The sequence below is a fragment of the Pyxicephalus adspersus genome, chromosome 3 (assembly GCF_032062135.1).
Source record: "Pyxicephalus adspersus chromosome 3, UCB_Pads_2.0, whole genome shotgun sequence".
NCBI classification, from domain to species: domain Eukaryota; kingdom Metazoa; phylum Chordata; class Amphibia; order Anura; family Pyxicephalidae; genus Pyxicephalus; species Pyxicephalus adspersus.
The window spans coordinates 49,125,356-49,137,774 of record NC_092860.1 but is presented as its reverse complement, the minus strand read 5'-3'; the positions used below and the strand labels follow the sequence as shown (position 1 = coordinate 49,137,774).

The 12,419-nt window shown below is 34.0% G+C and overlaps 1 protein-coding gene across 7 annotated transcripts in view; it reads right to left on the bottom strand.

Annotated features, from left to right (window-relative positions):
• Positions 1-216: 216 nt before the first annotated feature.
• The window catches only part of PTBP3 (polypyrimidine tract binding protein 3), an 89,834-nt gene continuing 77,631 nt past the window's right edge, over positions 217-12,419 (bottom strand). For all 7 annotated transcript variants that reach the window (XM_072404515.1, XM_072404511.1, XM_072404507.1 and 4 more), the window contains 4 exons: positions 11,584-11,676; positions 11,091-11,307; positions 9,825-9,902; positions 217-8,390 (listed from right to left, as the gene is read on the bottom strand). In XM_072404515.1, the coding sequence (XP_072260616.1) occupies positions 8,258-8,390; positions 9,825-9,902; positions 11,091-11,307; positions 11,584-11,676 (521 nt within the window). In that variant the 3' untranslated portion in view covers positions 217-8,257. The remainder of the gene's footprint in view (positions 8,391-9,824; positions 9,903-11,090; positions 11,308-11,583; positions 11,677-12,419) is intronic.

Genomic DNA, 12,419 nt, shown 5'->3' with positions numbered 1-12,419 from the left:
TAAGAGAGTATAGATGTAATGACATTTATTAAAGGCATGCTACAAACAGCTAGTTTTCAGGAAAGAAGTAAGCATACGTATCTGAGCAGTATTTGGAATACACTAATATATATATATATATATATATATATATATATATATATATATATATATAAATTAGTGTTTAATAGTTTTTAAATATTATACATGAATGTAAAACAACCATGCACTACGCAGTTAGAAAATATGTTTTCTTTAATATTCATCTTCACTTTTCATTAAGTAACAGGTCATCATAACATACATGGATTCTTGCTGCCCCATCCACCCACCACATTGTCACAAATGAAAGCTGGTACTGTTGCTTATCAAAATATACAAGTCAAGTGATGTTTTTTTTTATATATAAAATCACTGTATACCTTAAATTGTTCCCAAAAACCACTTTTTTTTGCCAAGTAAAAAAAAAATTGTTACAAATATTTACATTTTGTTATGTCAAGTGAACATACTTGGTAATAGGAGGGACAAAATTACATAACAGGCAGTACGGATTATGTAATATATATACCATTGGCCAACAACCATTTTTATTCTTTTTTCCCCCAAATACAGTACTTGAATTCTCCATAAACCTTTGCACTAATGTCACAAAATGGAAATGACGGGGTGTAAAAAAATAAGTCAAAAAGGCCACTTTTGTTTTTGAATAGCATATTTAAAACTAAAATGTACACACCCAGAAAAACATCTCAGTAATACCAGGACAGACATCTTTGGTCAGAGCAATGAGGTGACATTCTATACAGTACAAGAATGTGTCTAGTCAAACCATGGAACTTGTGCTACTGTGGGCTTACAAAACAGAATATGCAATATTCTCATACCAAAAATAAAGAAAAACATGAAGTGACCATTTTCTTTGTAGGCATGATTAGCAATACTGTAAACCTAGGTTTTCAAAAAAACAAAAGAAATTACTGAAATATTACCATCATAGGAGTATTACTAAGACGGTTTCCAAATTCATGACATAGATGCATATGGGTTATTACAGGAGTGTTGTATGAAAGCGATTCTTTGTTAAGGATGAACACATCTATACTGCAAGCAGGCAGGAGTGTTTCTTATGGTTTGAGGCCATACATGCCTTTAACAAGCACAACACTTCTCATATCGCTTATTCTTGCTTCTCCTTATGGCTGGACCAGGCTTTTTATATATCCTAGTGAATACTCACTCCTAAACTGCCTGCTGACATTGGTGTGCTTGTGTGCCACCAGTTAGGTATAAATCAATGTGAAAAGAATGTTACAGTGATTTAGATATGGACAGTTAAAGTTGAAAATTGAAGGCACATAAACTTTGGTCCTTTTTAGTTAATCCATCCTGCTTCATGCCCCAAAGGCTATAGAAAAAGATACATATTTTCTGGTTAATGATATTCAGAAAACTAGCAGTAGATATTTGTAAGGTAGAAGATAAATGTATTCTAGGAGGTGGAAATGTTCAGTTTGCAGACACCTGAACACCGTTATATAAACATTGCCTGTGCAAATAAACACAAATTATCATGTTGTAATGTCTTAGAAGATATGTGAATGCAACATTGACAGCAGCAACTTTTTCCAAACTGTATGTTAGTCAATAAAATATTAAACCACAGCTTTCCATAATCCTGTACATTAGACCTTGTTTACACTCAAAGTACATTCAAGAATACAAAACCACCAATTCATCACAAACATATAATAAGGACATTTATATTAGAAATAATTACAAACTAAATAGGGGGAGGGGGCCTTGCCTATTTACTAAAGCAGCAATTTACGCCTCAAAGTACATGTGTTTGTGTAAATAATAGGTTTGTCCAATCAAACTTTAAAAGACCAGTTCAGGACATAACTTGATTACTCCATATGGACCAAGTTTTAAATTTCAGCGACAACAAAAAAAAAAAATTAAGCAGGTCATACACCATATACATTGCTCTTACATTTGATCTGTTGGGTCAGCAAACTGAACCAATAACTATATAGGGGAAAGTCTCACACTAAGCAGTGACTGGCAGCTTTAGGACAGGACAGTTTCAATGAGGATTGGCTGCAACTGTAATCATTCAAGCAGAAGTCACACACCAATTTGCCCTCACCTGTAGTCAGTTGAGCTGTCAAGTAACCAATAAGGCAAACGGAAGCAGTGGGGATCAAATGTGAAATCTACCAGAATGGGCAAATACTTCAGTAGGTCCAGTAGGTTGTATTTCAATCAGATCCCTCCCTCCCCTCCACTTGTATTCATAATATCAATCATTTTTACTTAAATCTTGAGGAATGCAGTGGGAGCATAGTAAGCATTGTGATAAATGGGAGTTAATGATACAGGAAACTGGGGTAAGTCAGCCCCTAAAATACAACCTACTTTGACTTTAAGTACACAAATCCTGCAGGCCATTCTTATTTGTATGTTTGTACATGAAGTAGTATAATGTAATAAATTTACAAATGAAAGAAAAAATTGATCCTTTAAACCTTAAAACATTCAATTGGAAAACCTTGAGCTTTGAATCATTTTTTTGAGCCCAAACTTTCAGCATCTTGGCTCCAGAAAATAAAATTATTTAAGAAATGACATGTGTGTATCTCACCCACACATATAACAATGAACAATTTTTGTAGTATGAGAACTAAGCATGACATCTTGAGACGCCAGAAATTAGGCAACATTTGGAAAATGACAAAAAAGGTATCATTGATTATACAGGTAAAGATATTAATATTGGTTATAAACGTAAAGATACATGGTCACCCTACAGCCACTTACATCTGCACTCTAAGATTACCTAATAAATGAAGTTAACAAAACATTATTTATCTGAAAAAAATAATAAAATCTAATACTTTTTCGCTTTTTTATAATAAGCTTATGTGGGCAGATTTAAAAGACAAAAAACAAAAAAAAAAAAAACACTAAAAACGATTTGTGATTTATGGCAAATTTACAACTAACATCTCATGCAAACTATATGTAATTACAACTTATTAATGGATCCTATTCACAGGCATTTATCATGCAGAATCCTGTGTTTTATACAATATGGGTCATACATTTCTGGAATTAAACGTTGGCTACCTTATCACTGTTAGTGAACGGAGTACAAGTGATCTACAAACTTTTGGTAGGGAATCCTTTTGTTCATATTAGCAAATGTCAACATAATATAAATATGCATGAATGCCTTCAAGAAGGGGCATAGATCACAGAACGGTAAATTTTAGATCTAACATTTTTGCCTCACCAACTATTTAACAAATTTCTACAGGATACAAATAAGAAAGAGTGATTTCATGTGAAGTCTTTACATCCTTTATACGCACATACCAGCAAAATTTTCAAAGGCATTTTTTCACACTGCACAAAACTGCATTTACCTGCAATTTTCCTTTACAAAATCAGCCTTTTATTGCTAATAATTTAAAAAGTACACAAACATAAGTAGGTCAGAATAAAATAAATAGATTGAATGTCACATTTGTTACAAAGATCCTGCTGACCTTTCCCCACATTCTTTTTATGTTGGATGTGAATCAAACACATTTGGTCACATTTTATTTTAACATTAAGTATCAAAACAAAACCCATAAATTCATACATAGCAAAATATACTTTAAGGGAAAAGTATTAGAAGATTGTGAAATGTGCCACATTAAGGCTCAGATTTGCTGTTGATAATTTATTTTATAGCAGTGGGAATATGAAATAAGTGAAACAAGATTTTTAATTATAAACCAGTAGTATTCTGAGCTGTGTGGTCTCAGCCAAAGTTCCATAAAGGGTATTTATTATGCTCACAAGTCATTAAAGGGAAATGCTGCTTTAATTATCTATTATTCATGGCAAGAAAAGGTTGCTTTCAAAACTGGAGCATGTTGCTACTTTGCTGAAAAAACAATTAAAATAAAAGTCACCATATACAGAACAAAAGCTTAGTAATATGACAAGCTAAATAAAGAATGTAGGTCACGTTCTCCTAAAGATAAAATACAGTCACCTATGGCTTTACAATAACCAATAAACACCAAAAAAACTTTATCTATGATACACACACATTCTAACAATATGAAATAAAAACAAAAAGCTTAATGGATTTCCCTCCATAATAACATGTCAAGCTAGTGATCTTAATGGTACACAAAGCATAAAAAATATACATGCTTGCTAATAGAACAATTACTCACAAAATAATTCTTAATCTAATATCATGCAGTACTTAAAACACATTGTCCCTGTCTAATATATCACTATTTGGTTGAATGGTGAGAAGAAATTGGTGTAATGGGCATAGTCACATGATTTTTTTTTTACTTTTTTGCATGCGACATTATAATGGCTTGCCAATGTAAAAGTGCTTATCACTAAGCAAGAATGGCAGCTGCCTCGTTCACCATTCCTAAACTCTGAGTTCATAGAAAGCAAACTGTACACATCAAGCTTCAGGCCAAGGTGAACTTAATTATGAGAATAGCCTGTGAGTATATAAGACGTCTGCTCAAAAAGCACTTGTCAGTGACGTTAACGCATCACATTTGGAATCTCCAGTATTTATTCACCAGGATTACAGCGGTGTGGTTATCTGGTCAGGTATCAATGCAGATTTCAAGCTCAAATACAAAAATGACAAGCTTTTAGCCAAATTAGAAGAATGCAGCTTTTTGGTTAAAACACTTTATGAATAACTGCAGACTTTAGAAGTGTTCCATTTAAATATATCAATATAATCATGAAAGTCCTGTTTTAATAATTACTGGCAAATCAGACCAGTGCCATCATATCAGTCTACTTGCAACTTAGGTCTAGAAATATGACAGACAAAAAGAATATTGCACCAAGGTGTGATCTCTTAACTTCTACCATATCTGAAAGACATTAGGCACATAAGAAAATATTCCCCTATGACTGAACATTGTCCTAAGGAAGACTATTGGAACGGCAGTTTAGGACTGAATAAACGTAATCAATATATCCATTTTAATGTTTTACCATCACAGAACAGAAAGGCAGAAACAATGATTGCTTGTCAACATTATCAAGCTACACAGCATTTTACAATTACAATTTATGAAATCATACAAGAAGACAGACTACATTATTCAATGGTACTGGAAGATGTTCTGTGGTACCAAAATATTATTGCCTATATATGTAAAGGGGAATCAGGTGTTCCAGCAGAAATAGCACTACTTTTTATTGCAATATCCTATAGGCATCAAATCATCATACGAATATATCATCTGTTATACTCGTACAAACACACAATACAATACCATTGGTGATGGCAGGCACACCCTTCCACATACACAATGACAACATTGTTTAAATTGTTTTATTAAGACAAAAATGCACGTGTGTAACTGGTCAAAACCTCTTATTTTAATTCGAGAAAAAAAAAAGAAAAATATATATATACTTATTTTTTCTTATATAGGTACAAATCAACAGTTGCTTATTTTTGATACGCTGTCACTCAAAAAGAAAAGGACAATTTTTGCTCATGAGAATTACCTGAGTGGGAATTTAGAATAACACAGGCTAATAAGCATGGTTATATAAACCAGATAGCCCCTCTAAAGATAAAACACCTTCGACAGAAAGAATTTATATATATATATGGTTTAAATTATGGTTAGGAGGTACTTCAAATGGTATGTTATATCCAGAAAACACTGCTCCAATATACTGAAGTTCCCTAAGACATCTTGTGTTATCACAAGAACACTATTTAAATAGAAAATAGTGAATTTGAATTTCAGTTTTATATATAATTTTTTATAATTTAAACACAGGGAAAGGGACTAGTATTGGTATAACACCACACAATGTACTTAGACCAGCTAAGACCTCAACTCAACTCAGCTATATTACATTTTGTTACTACTGCATGTTCTTGCCAATAGCAGCAACTGACATTCAGCGCCGGTAAAAGACATTCTTGTAGATTAAGATTTTTTGCATTTTGTTATGCATCAAGATAAGATAAAAATAAAAAAGAAGATTGAAGATAACCTGAGTGAGGCAACAGTTTGCAGGCTATGGGAACATATACAGGAAAAATAAGTCAGGCCAATAGCTACCAAATTTCAACAGATATACAACATACAAACCAACCATTTTTAGACCACCACTCTAGAGAGTAAGAAATGCTTTCAATGACATTTCCGTGTCAACAGTCAATATTTAAAATAAAATAATGCAGTTAAATAAAACATACCGGTACATTCATGTGTGTTTAAAAAAGATCAATGTTTTCTATGTCCTTGCAGCTTTTTGCACATTGAGGTGCATTGTGTGTAAATAAACACACTTTTTTCTAGCCAGTGCAGATACTGGCATCATATAAGGGTGGACTTATAAAATCACAATACAAGAGTGTGTGTCTGTCTATGTTGCCATTTAGACCAGCCATTCTCAACTAAGGTTCCAATGAACCCTTGGGTTTCTCTAGAGGTGGCTAGGGGTTCTTTCAGCTTGGATTACCGACCGTCCCTTCGCTGGTGCCTAAATAGTTTTCGAGACAAAACAACAAAGATCTTCTTAGCTGTCTTTGGGGGGCATATAGAAAACCACTTCAAGGGGAACATTCTTCCAACTGACCACTAATAAAAGGGGCATTTTTCACACTAACACCTAATGTACTGGTTTTAGCAGGGGTTCTCCAAGACCTGGCCATTATTTAAGGGGTTCCTCAGAGGTAAAAAAAAATTGTTGAGAAAGGCCGATTTAGACAATTAAAGTACTGCATTTGTTTTCTTTTGTCCATTTTTTTTTAAAATCAGCACAAAATAAAGAACAAATGCCACGGATGACTTTCTCCTATGGAAATGCAATAAAATATTTCAAACACACGGATATGTTTGTGAAAAAAGAACATGCACTTTCGACATGGAATACAACAAGCCTTGTGTGAGGCATACAAACATAGGAGCACATCTAAGGTCTGTTTTGAAGCCTCAACAGTTTCTCATTACAAAAGTCTGGCCTGTATATTTTTAATATATCCAGTCCCTTCAACAAAGCGTATGTATAGATTATTATTTAGAATATTTGCAAGCTTCATCATTTATTCTGTTTTCTTAGCTGTTCACTACTGCTAAAGGAACTATAACCGTTTTATGCCTGTTGGACACAACAGAAAAAGCAAACATATATTAAAAACACAAACAAAAAATAAAATCTAGAAATGAAGGAAGCAAAAACTCTCTCACCAAGCCCACAATAAAGATTGCAGAAGATACATCAGAAAAAATTCTAGCCTATTTGTCATTATAAGCACATAAGGCACATAAGTAAATTAAGTACACAGTAATTTTGATGTAAAGATTTCAGTTATTATAGTGGTACAAAAGACCCTTGAGGTTTAAGTCTTTAACACATTACCAAAAATAATTTTTTAAAAATCTGCAAAAACCAAATGAGAGACCTGAATCATATCATTAAGACTGTAAACGTTTCTATTTTTCATCAGAAAAAAATAGCTCATGATTTGATTGTGAACGTTTTCATTTTGTTCCAAAATCATTGCTTACACAACAAATCTCAACTGGCAAATAGCCATTCGATCATAATTCATAAATATGTTGTGGTATTTTCAAGTTATACAAGATAATTATCAAATCTACACTTGTGCGGAGCAACTGAATAAAGATGAACAATGTATGGATAGGTAAATGCCAACTGCATACCTAAAAATAGTAAAATATTGTGTTTTAAAGCTTTTTTGCAATGGTTAGTTAGTCTAGCAAGAATTTTGCAAATTTAATTTAAATAAAAATACAATGCCAAGGACAGAGAAACATTTAGCGTTAACCTCTGTACAACTATAAATAATTTGTTTAACTTGATATGTAAAAATTTTCCTTAAAATAATTAGTATTAGAATTTTTATTCAATTTTGAAGTAACTTGAAAGCTTAATGATTGTCAGAAAAATGCTGTGTAATGTTGTTTTGGATCAAAAAGGAAATGATCACAAGGGTGTTTTTACAAAATGAATAAAACTCATAATCTGCATGTTTCACTGCTGTACAGTAGAATATTTATGCCTTGGTCATTCTATTTTATAAATTTGTGTATGAGGAGGAATATCTTTTTCTTTTCATGTTGGTTCATGATAACAAATGATGCTGAATTGGTCTTGGCCGTCTTCAGTCTGTGTCTGAGGAATTTAGCCAAAACCGTGGTCCAGTCTTTTCAAGAAAATAGGAGAAAATAATGGCGAGAAATCAAATCATCGACTTAGAGAAGGAAACTCTCAGATGGTGGTTGTCTCCCAAGTCATGGTTGTGCAGTTCAATTAGAGCCAGTATAGCTTCTTCCAGTGATCCAAGTTGGATAAGAGCCATCTTTCGATCTTTCCTACAAACAAAGTAAACACAATCGGCATATTTTTACTGAATAATTTCCATTATTTCATGTATAGGGGCAGCTTCAAAATCAGCACTGTTTCTGTAGGTTTTCGCTAAAAATCTAAAATGACATTCATAGAAACCATCTGTAAAGACTACCACTACAGTGAATTGTGGTGTCATTTTGGCTCACTGTTCTTAACATTGCTTCAGGTCATTGAAGGTTTGTGGGCATTTGTTTATACACGTCTCTCCCACAAATCCAACAACAGCATTTTGATAAGGTTAACCTTTGGACTTAAACTGGACCACTGCAAAACATTGATTTTTCTTTTTTAGGCATTCTGGTGTGCTTGGGATTGTCCTGTTGCATGACCCGATTTCAATTGAGCTTTAGATGTTACACATTTGCCTCCAGAGTATTTTGGTAAGAACAAAAGCTCACGGTCAACTTAATGGGCATGGGAGTGATGGGCAGCAACAATTACTTTAAGATCACACAAGTCTTGGGTCTAGCAAACAGTCAATGCTTCTGCTATTATAGGGATGGTCATACCCGCTGATGAAAAATCACGTGCATTTGATTAACAGCACCTGGCCACTACTTAAGCTTTCAATGTTTTTTGAAAGTGTACATTTTTCCCCAAACTGCTTCTGTGATTGTATTTACTTAATTTTAAGACCTACTCAGTAAATATTATTTTATTATGTCTTTAAAGGCAATGCCTTTAGAATTAAAAGATGGTGCACTTTCTTTTTCTTTTGACATGTTTGGTTGTGAAACAAGAGTCAAACATCCCATTTGTTAAGGTATTGAGATATAGTATTCTGAATACTATGAAAGGCTCCATTACAATAGTGTCCATTCTAATAAGGATTTGTAACAGGGAATATTTTTTTTAACTTGAGTTCAAACCGATGCACTGAAAAGAACATCTATAATATATTCAAACATTTTCTCTAAGTAAATAGGAAATGGAAAATTGGGTGCAAACACTAGATTTTACTTAGCCTATGCCCCTCCCTTTGCAAAACTTTACCTTCTTCTCTGGCTATAACTAGCAAGCGGACTGCAAAAAATTAGCCAAATGACAATTAATTGAGGATGATGATGTGGGATGATATGGCTCTGCAACAATATAACAGTAAAAGAGACATGCTCAGTGTGGGAAGACAGAGATCCCTGGTGTAATTTTAATAACCACCACATACCATTTCCTTTGAACCTATATTAAAAGGCTACAATAACATATACATATATACACATACATACCCACAAGTCTGAGACCAGAATGAATAGACTTCTGTTCAAATTTAAACCACCGGTTAAATGTTTATAATAAAAGAACAGTCACACGTATGTAAACTAAATAGTTTAAAGAACAATTTCACAATTACTCATAAGAACATCTGCCCTTTAAGTATAGGAAACCAAGATACTTACTGGAAGAATTTAAAGGCTTTGACTGAACATCCAGTGCTTGCAAATAATCTCTTAAGGTCATCATCAGAGACTGAAGGCCTTCCAAAGAGAAAGAAAAAATAAAATAACATGTAACATTCAGGAGTATATTACATGACAACAGTTTAACATTACAAGCAATTCTATGCAATATATCATATTGTCCTCTATAACAGGGGTCACTGTGACTGTTGAGTTGGGGGCTGCAGATGACAGGAGTGGAGGCAGCAGGAGCGCCAGTGGCCCTCCTTACACTGCTCTGCAGCTAGTGACAGTGTGCTGACAGGAGGCTGAGCTGCGGAGAATGGCAGAGCAATGCAAGTTACACTGACATGTTAAGTTGTTGTGAAATCCTCCCCAAAAACCATGGCAAAACTGTATTCTATGTTACCAGGCCCTGCTGTCAGAAAGGTTGGTGGCCACTGCTTTATAACAAATAAAATATATCCTCTTGGCTGCAGGAATCTTCTCTTCCATAATGCAAGAACATTTGTCAGAGCCTTAAATGAGACTTAAAAAGTGTATGCTGAGGCCTATTAACTACCATGAACAAAAGCCATGCGGATGGAGATGATTGCTTTTGATATATATCACTGCATTACAATTCTGTGTGAACAAGCCCTTAGGAGGCTAAAGGTCAAATGGATATCATAGCATATATATGGTATACTGGGCTGGTACACATTTAGCAGAGGGCGCGAAAAGTGGAGGGTAACCATCACAAAAAAGCAGAGGGTAGTGACTACAAAACTACGGTCATAGCAAAGTGTTTCTAACAGACTACTAACATTTAGTATCCATTTACAGGTATGAACTGCCCAATGTCAGCCAGCCAAAAGAGCCTTATATTATGTCACTAAGTTTTGTAAGAACAAGCTGCGCTTTCAGCTCACTGACAATCACCTTAATGACATTCGGTTGCTGAACTCCTCATCATTAGAACCTGATATTGTATCTATCTCTAAGAACATGCAACACCATGTTTCCCATTGATACTGTATTTTTTTTTTTTTTAAAAGTTTTCTTGGACACCTTGTTTCTTCTGGCCTAGTGTGCCTTCTTGACCTCCTGAAATGGCCTAGCAGTCAAAAAAGTTTGCTTACCCCCGTTTGAAAAAGTTCCCTTCTCTACAACAGATAGGCGCTTATTCCACAATGAACAAACAAAAACAAGGCAGAGAAAATAGGAATATTTCCAAATAGATGCAAATGTCATTCACCAATTTTAAATGGGATAAATAGTACATACGGGATGTTAGATAGGTGCAGTGTCGCAGACGGAGGAAAGATATTTTGGAAGTTCTTGGAGCCTGGTTTTTTGAAGCGATGCAATGGGCTATTGGTGTAGTCCTTAGTAAGGCCTTGGTCTTCATGTCCTTCACGAGGAAGCTGAACAGACTGATGCTTTGAAAGGGTAATTCGTAGTACCCTTCCATGAAGTCTCTGCCCATTTAGATGGCTCATGGCTATAAAAAAAAACAAACAGAATACGGTTTAATCTAATATAGGTAATACAGAATTCTAAATGCCCTTAAATTCTACTGTATAATTATTTACAAACAGCTAATATTAGGTAAGGTTTACATTATTTTGTAAAAATACATTATTTTTTAATACATTTTTATGTGGGAAAAATAAATTCAATGTTTTTTTTTTTAATTACTTTAATACTTTTTGCATTGTAATTATATTGCACGCAGAGGCAAAAAAGTGTCATATGAAGATAAAACTTTTATACTTACCCAGTTGTGCTTGGTTTGCATCTGCCATCTGCACCAGTGCATTTTCCTTTTTATTAAATAATATTTTTACACGGTGGACATCTCCATAGACTCCTACAGAAGATGGAAGCAAAATTAGTACTGCATATATCACCGTTGAAAATGATTTTCAAATTTAGCATGGTTTGCAGAAACTACTAAAGCTCCAAAATATAAGATTTTTTTTCTTAGGAGTTTAGCACCAAAACAGTTTTACAACTTTGTGTTCCCACTCACACGTCTTCCCCATTTCCTGGATTGATTGATTACTTGGAAGAACCACTTTAGCATCAATCAGATCTGTGGATATAAACATTCTGGTGAGAAGTTTTTAAATCTTACCACAGATTTTTAATTGGATGTATGTTTGAGTTTTGACTGGATAATTCTAAGATGTTGTGGTTCTCTATGCAGTGTCACCATCCTGCTTGAATATAAATTTCTATCAGGGTCAGGGGTCTTGAAGACTTTCCTCTAGAAACTGTATTTACCTCCATTCATTTTACTCTAAATCAGGAGTTCCCTAGTTCCTGCCAGTAAAACATATTATACTAGTGTTGATGTGTGTGTGAAAGACATCACAAAAAAATTACCATATACAAGAGTTTCTGGTATTTCTCAAAAGTGTTTTTTTAGCTTGTTAAATGTAAATGTATTACATCTCTTCATAAGTTGTGAATGAAGTGTGCTAGCATACAATGCCACTTCACAATACAGAAAACGAGACAATCTTAAAATACATTTAGACAGTTTGTATACTGGGTCTGGACATCAGATTAACATTTGCATGTCTATCTTGAATAATAAAAATCAATTTA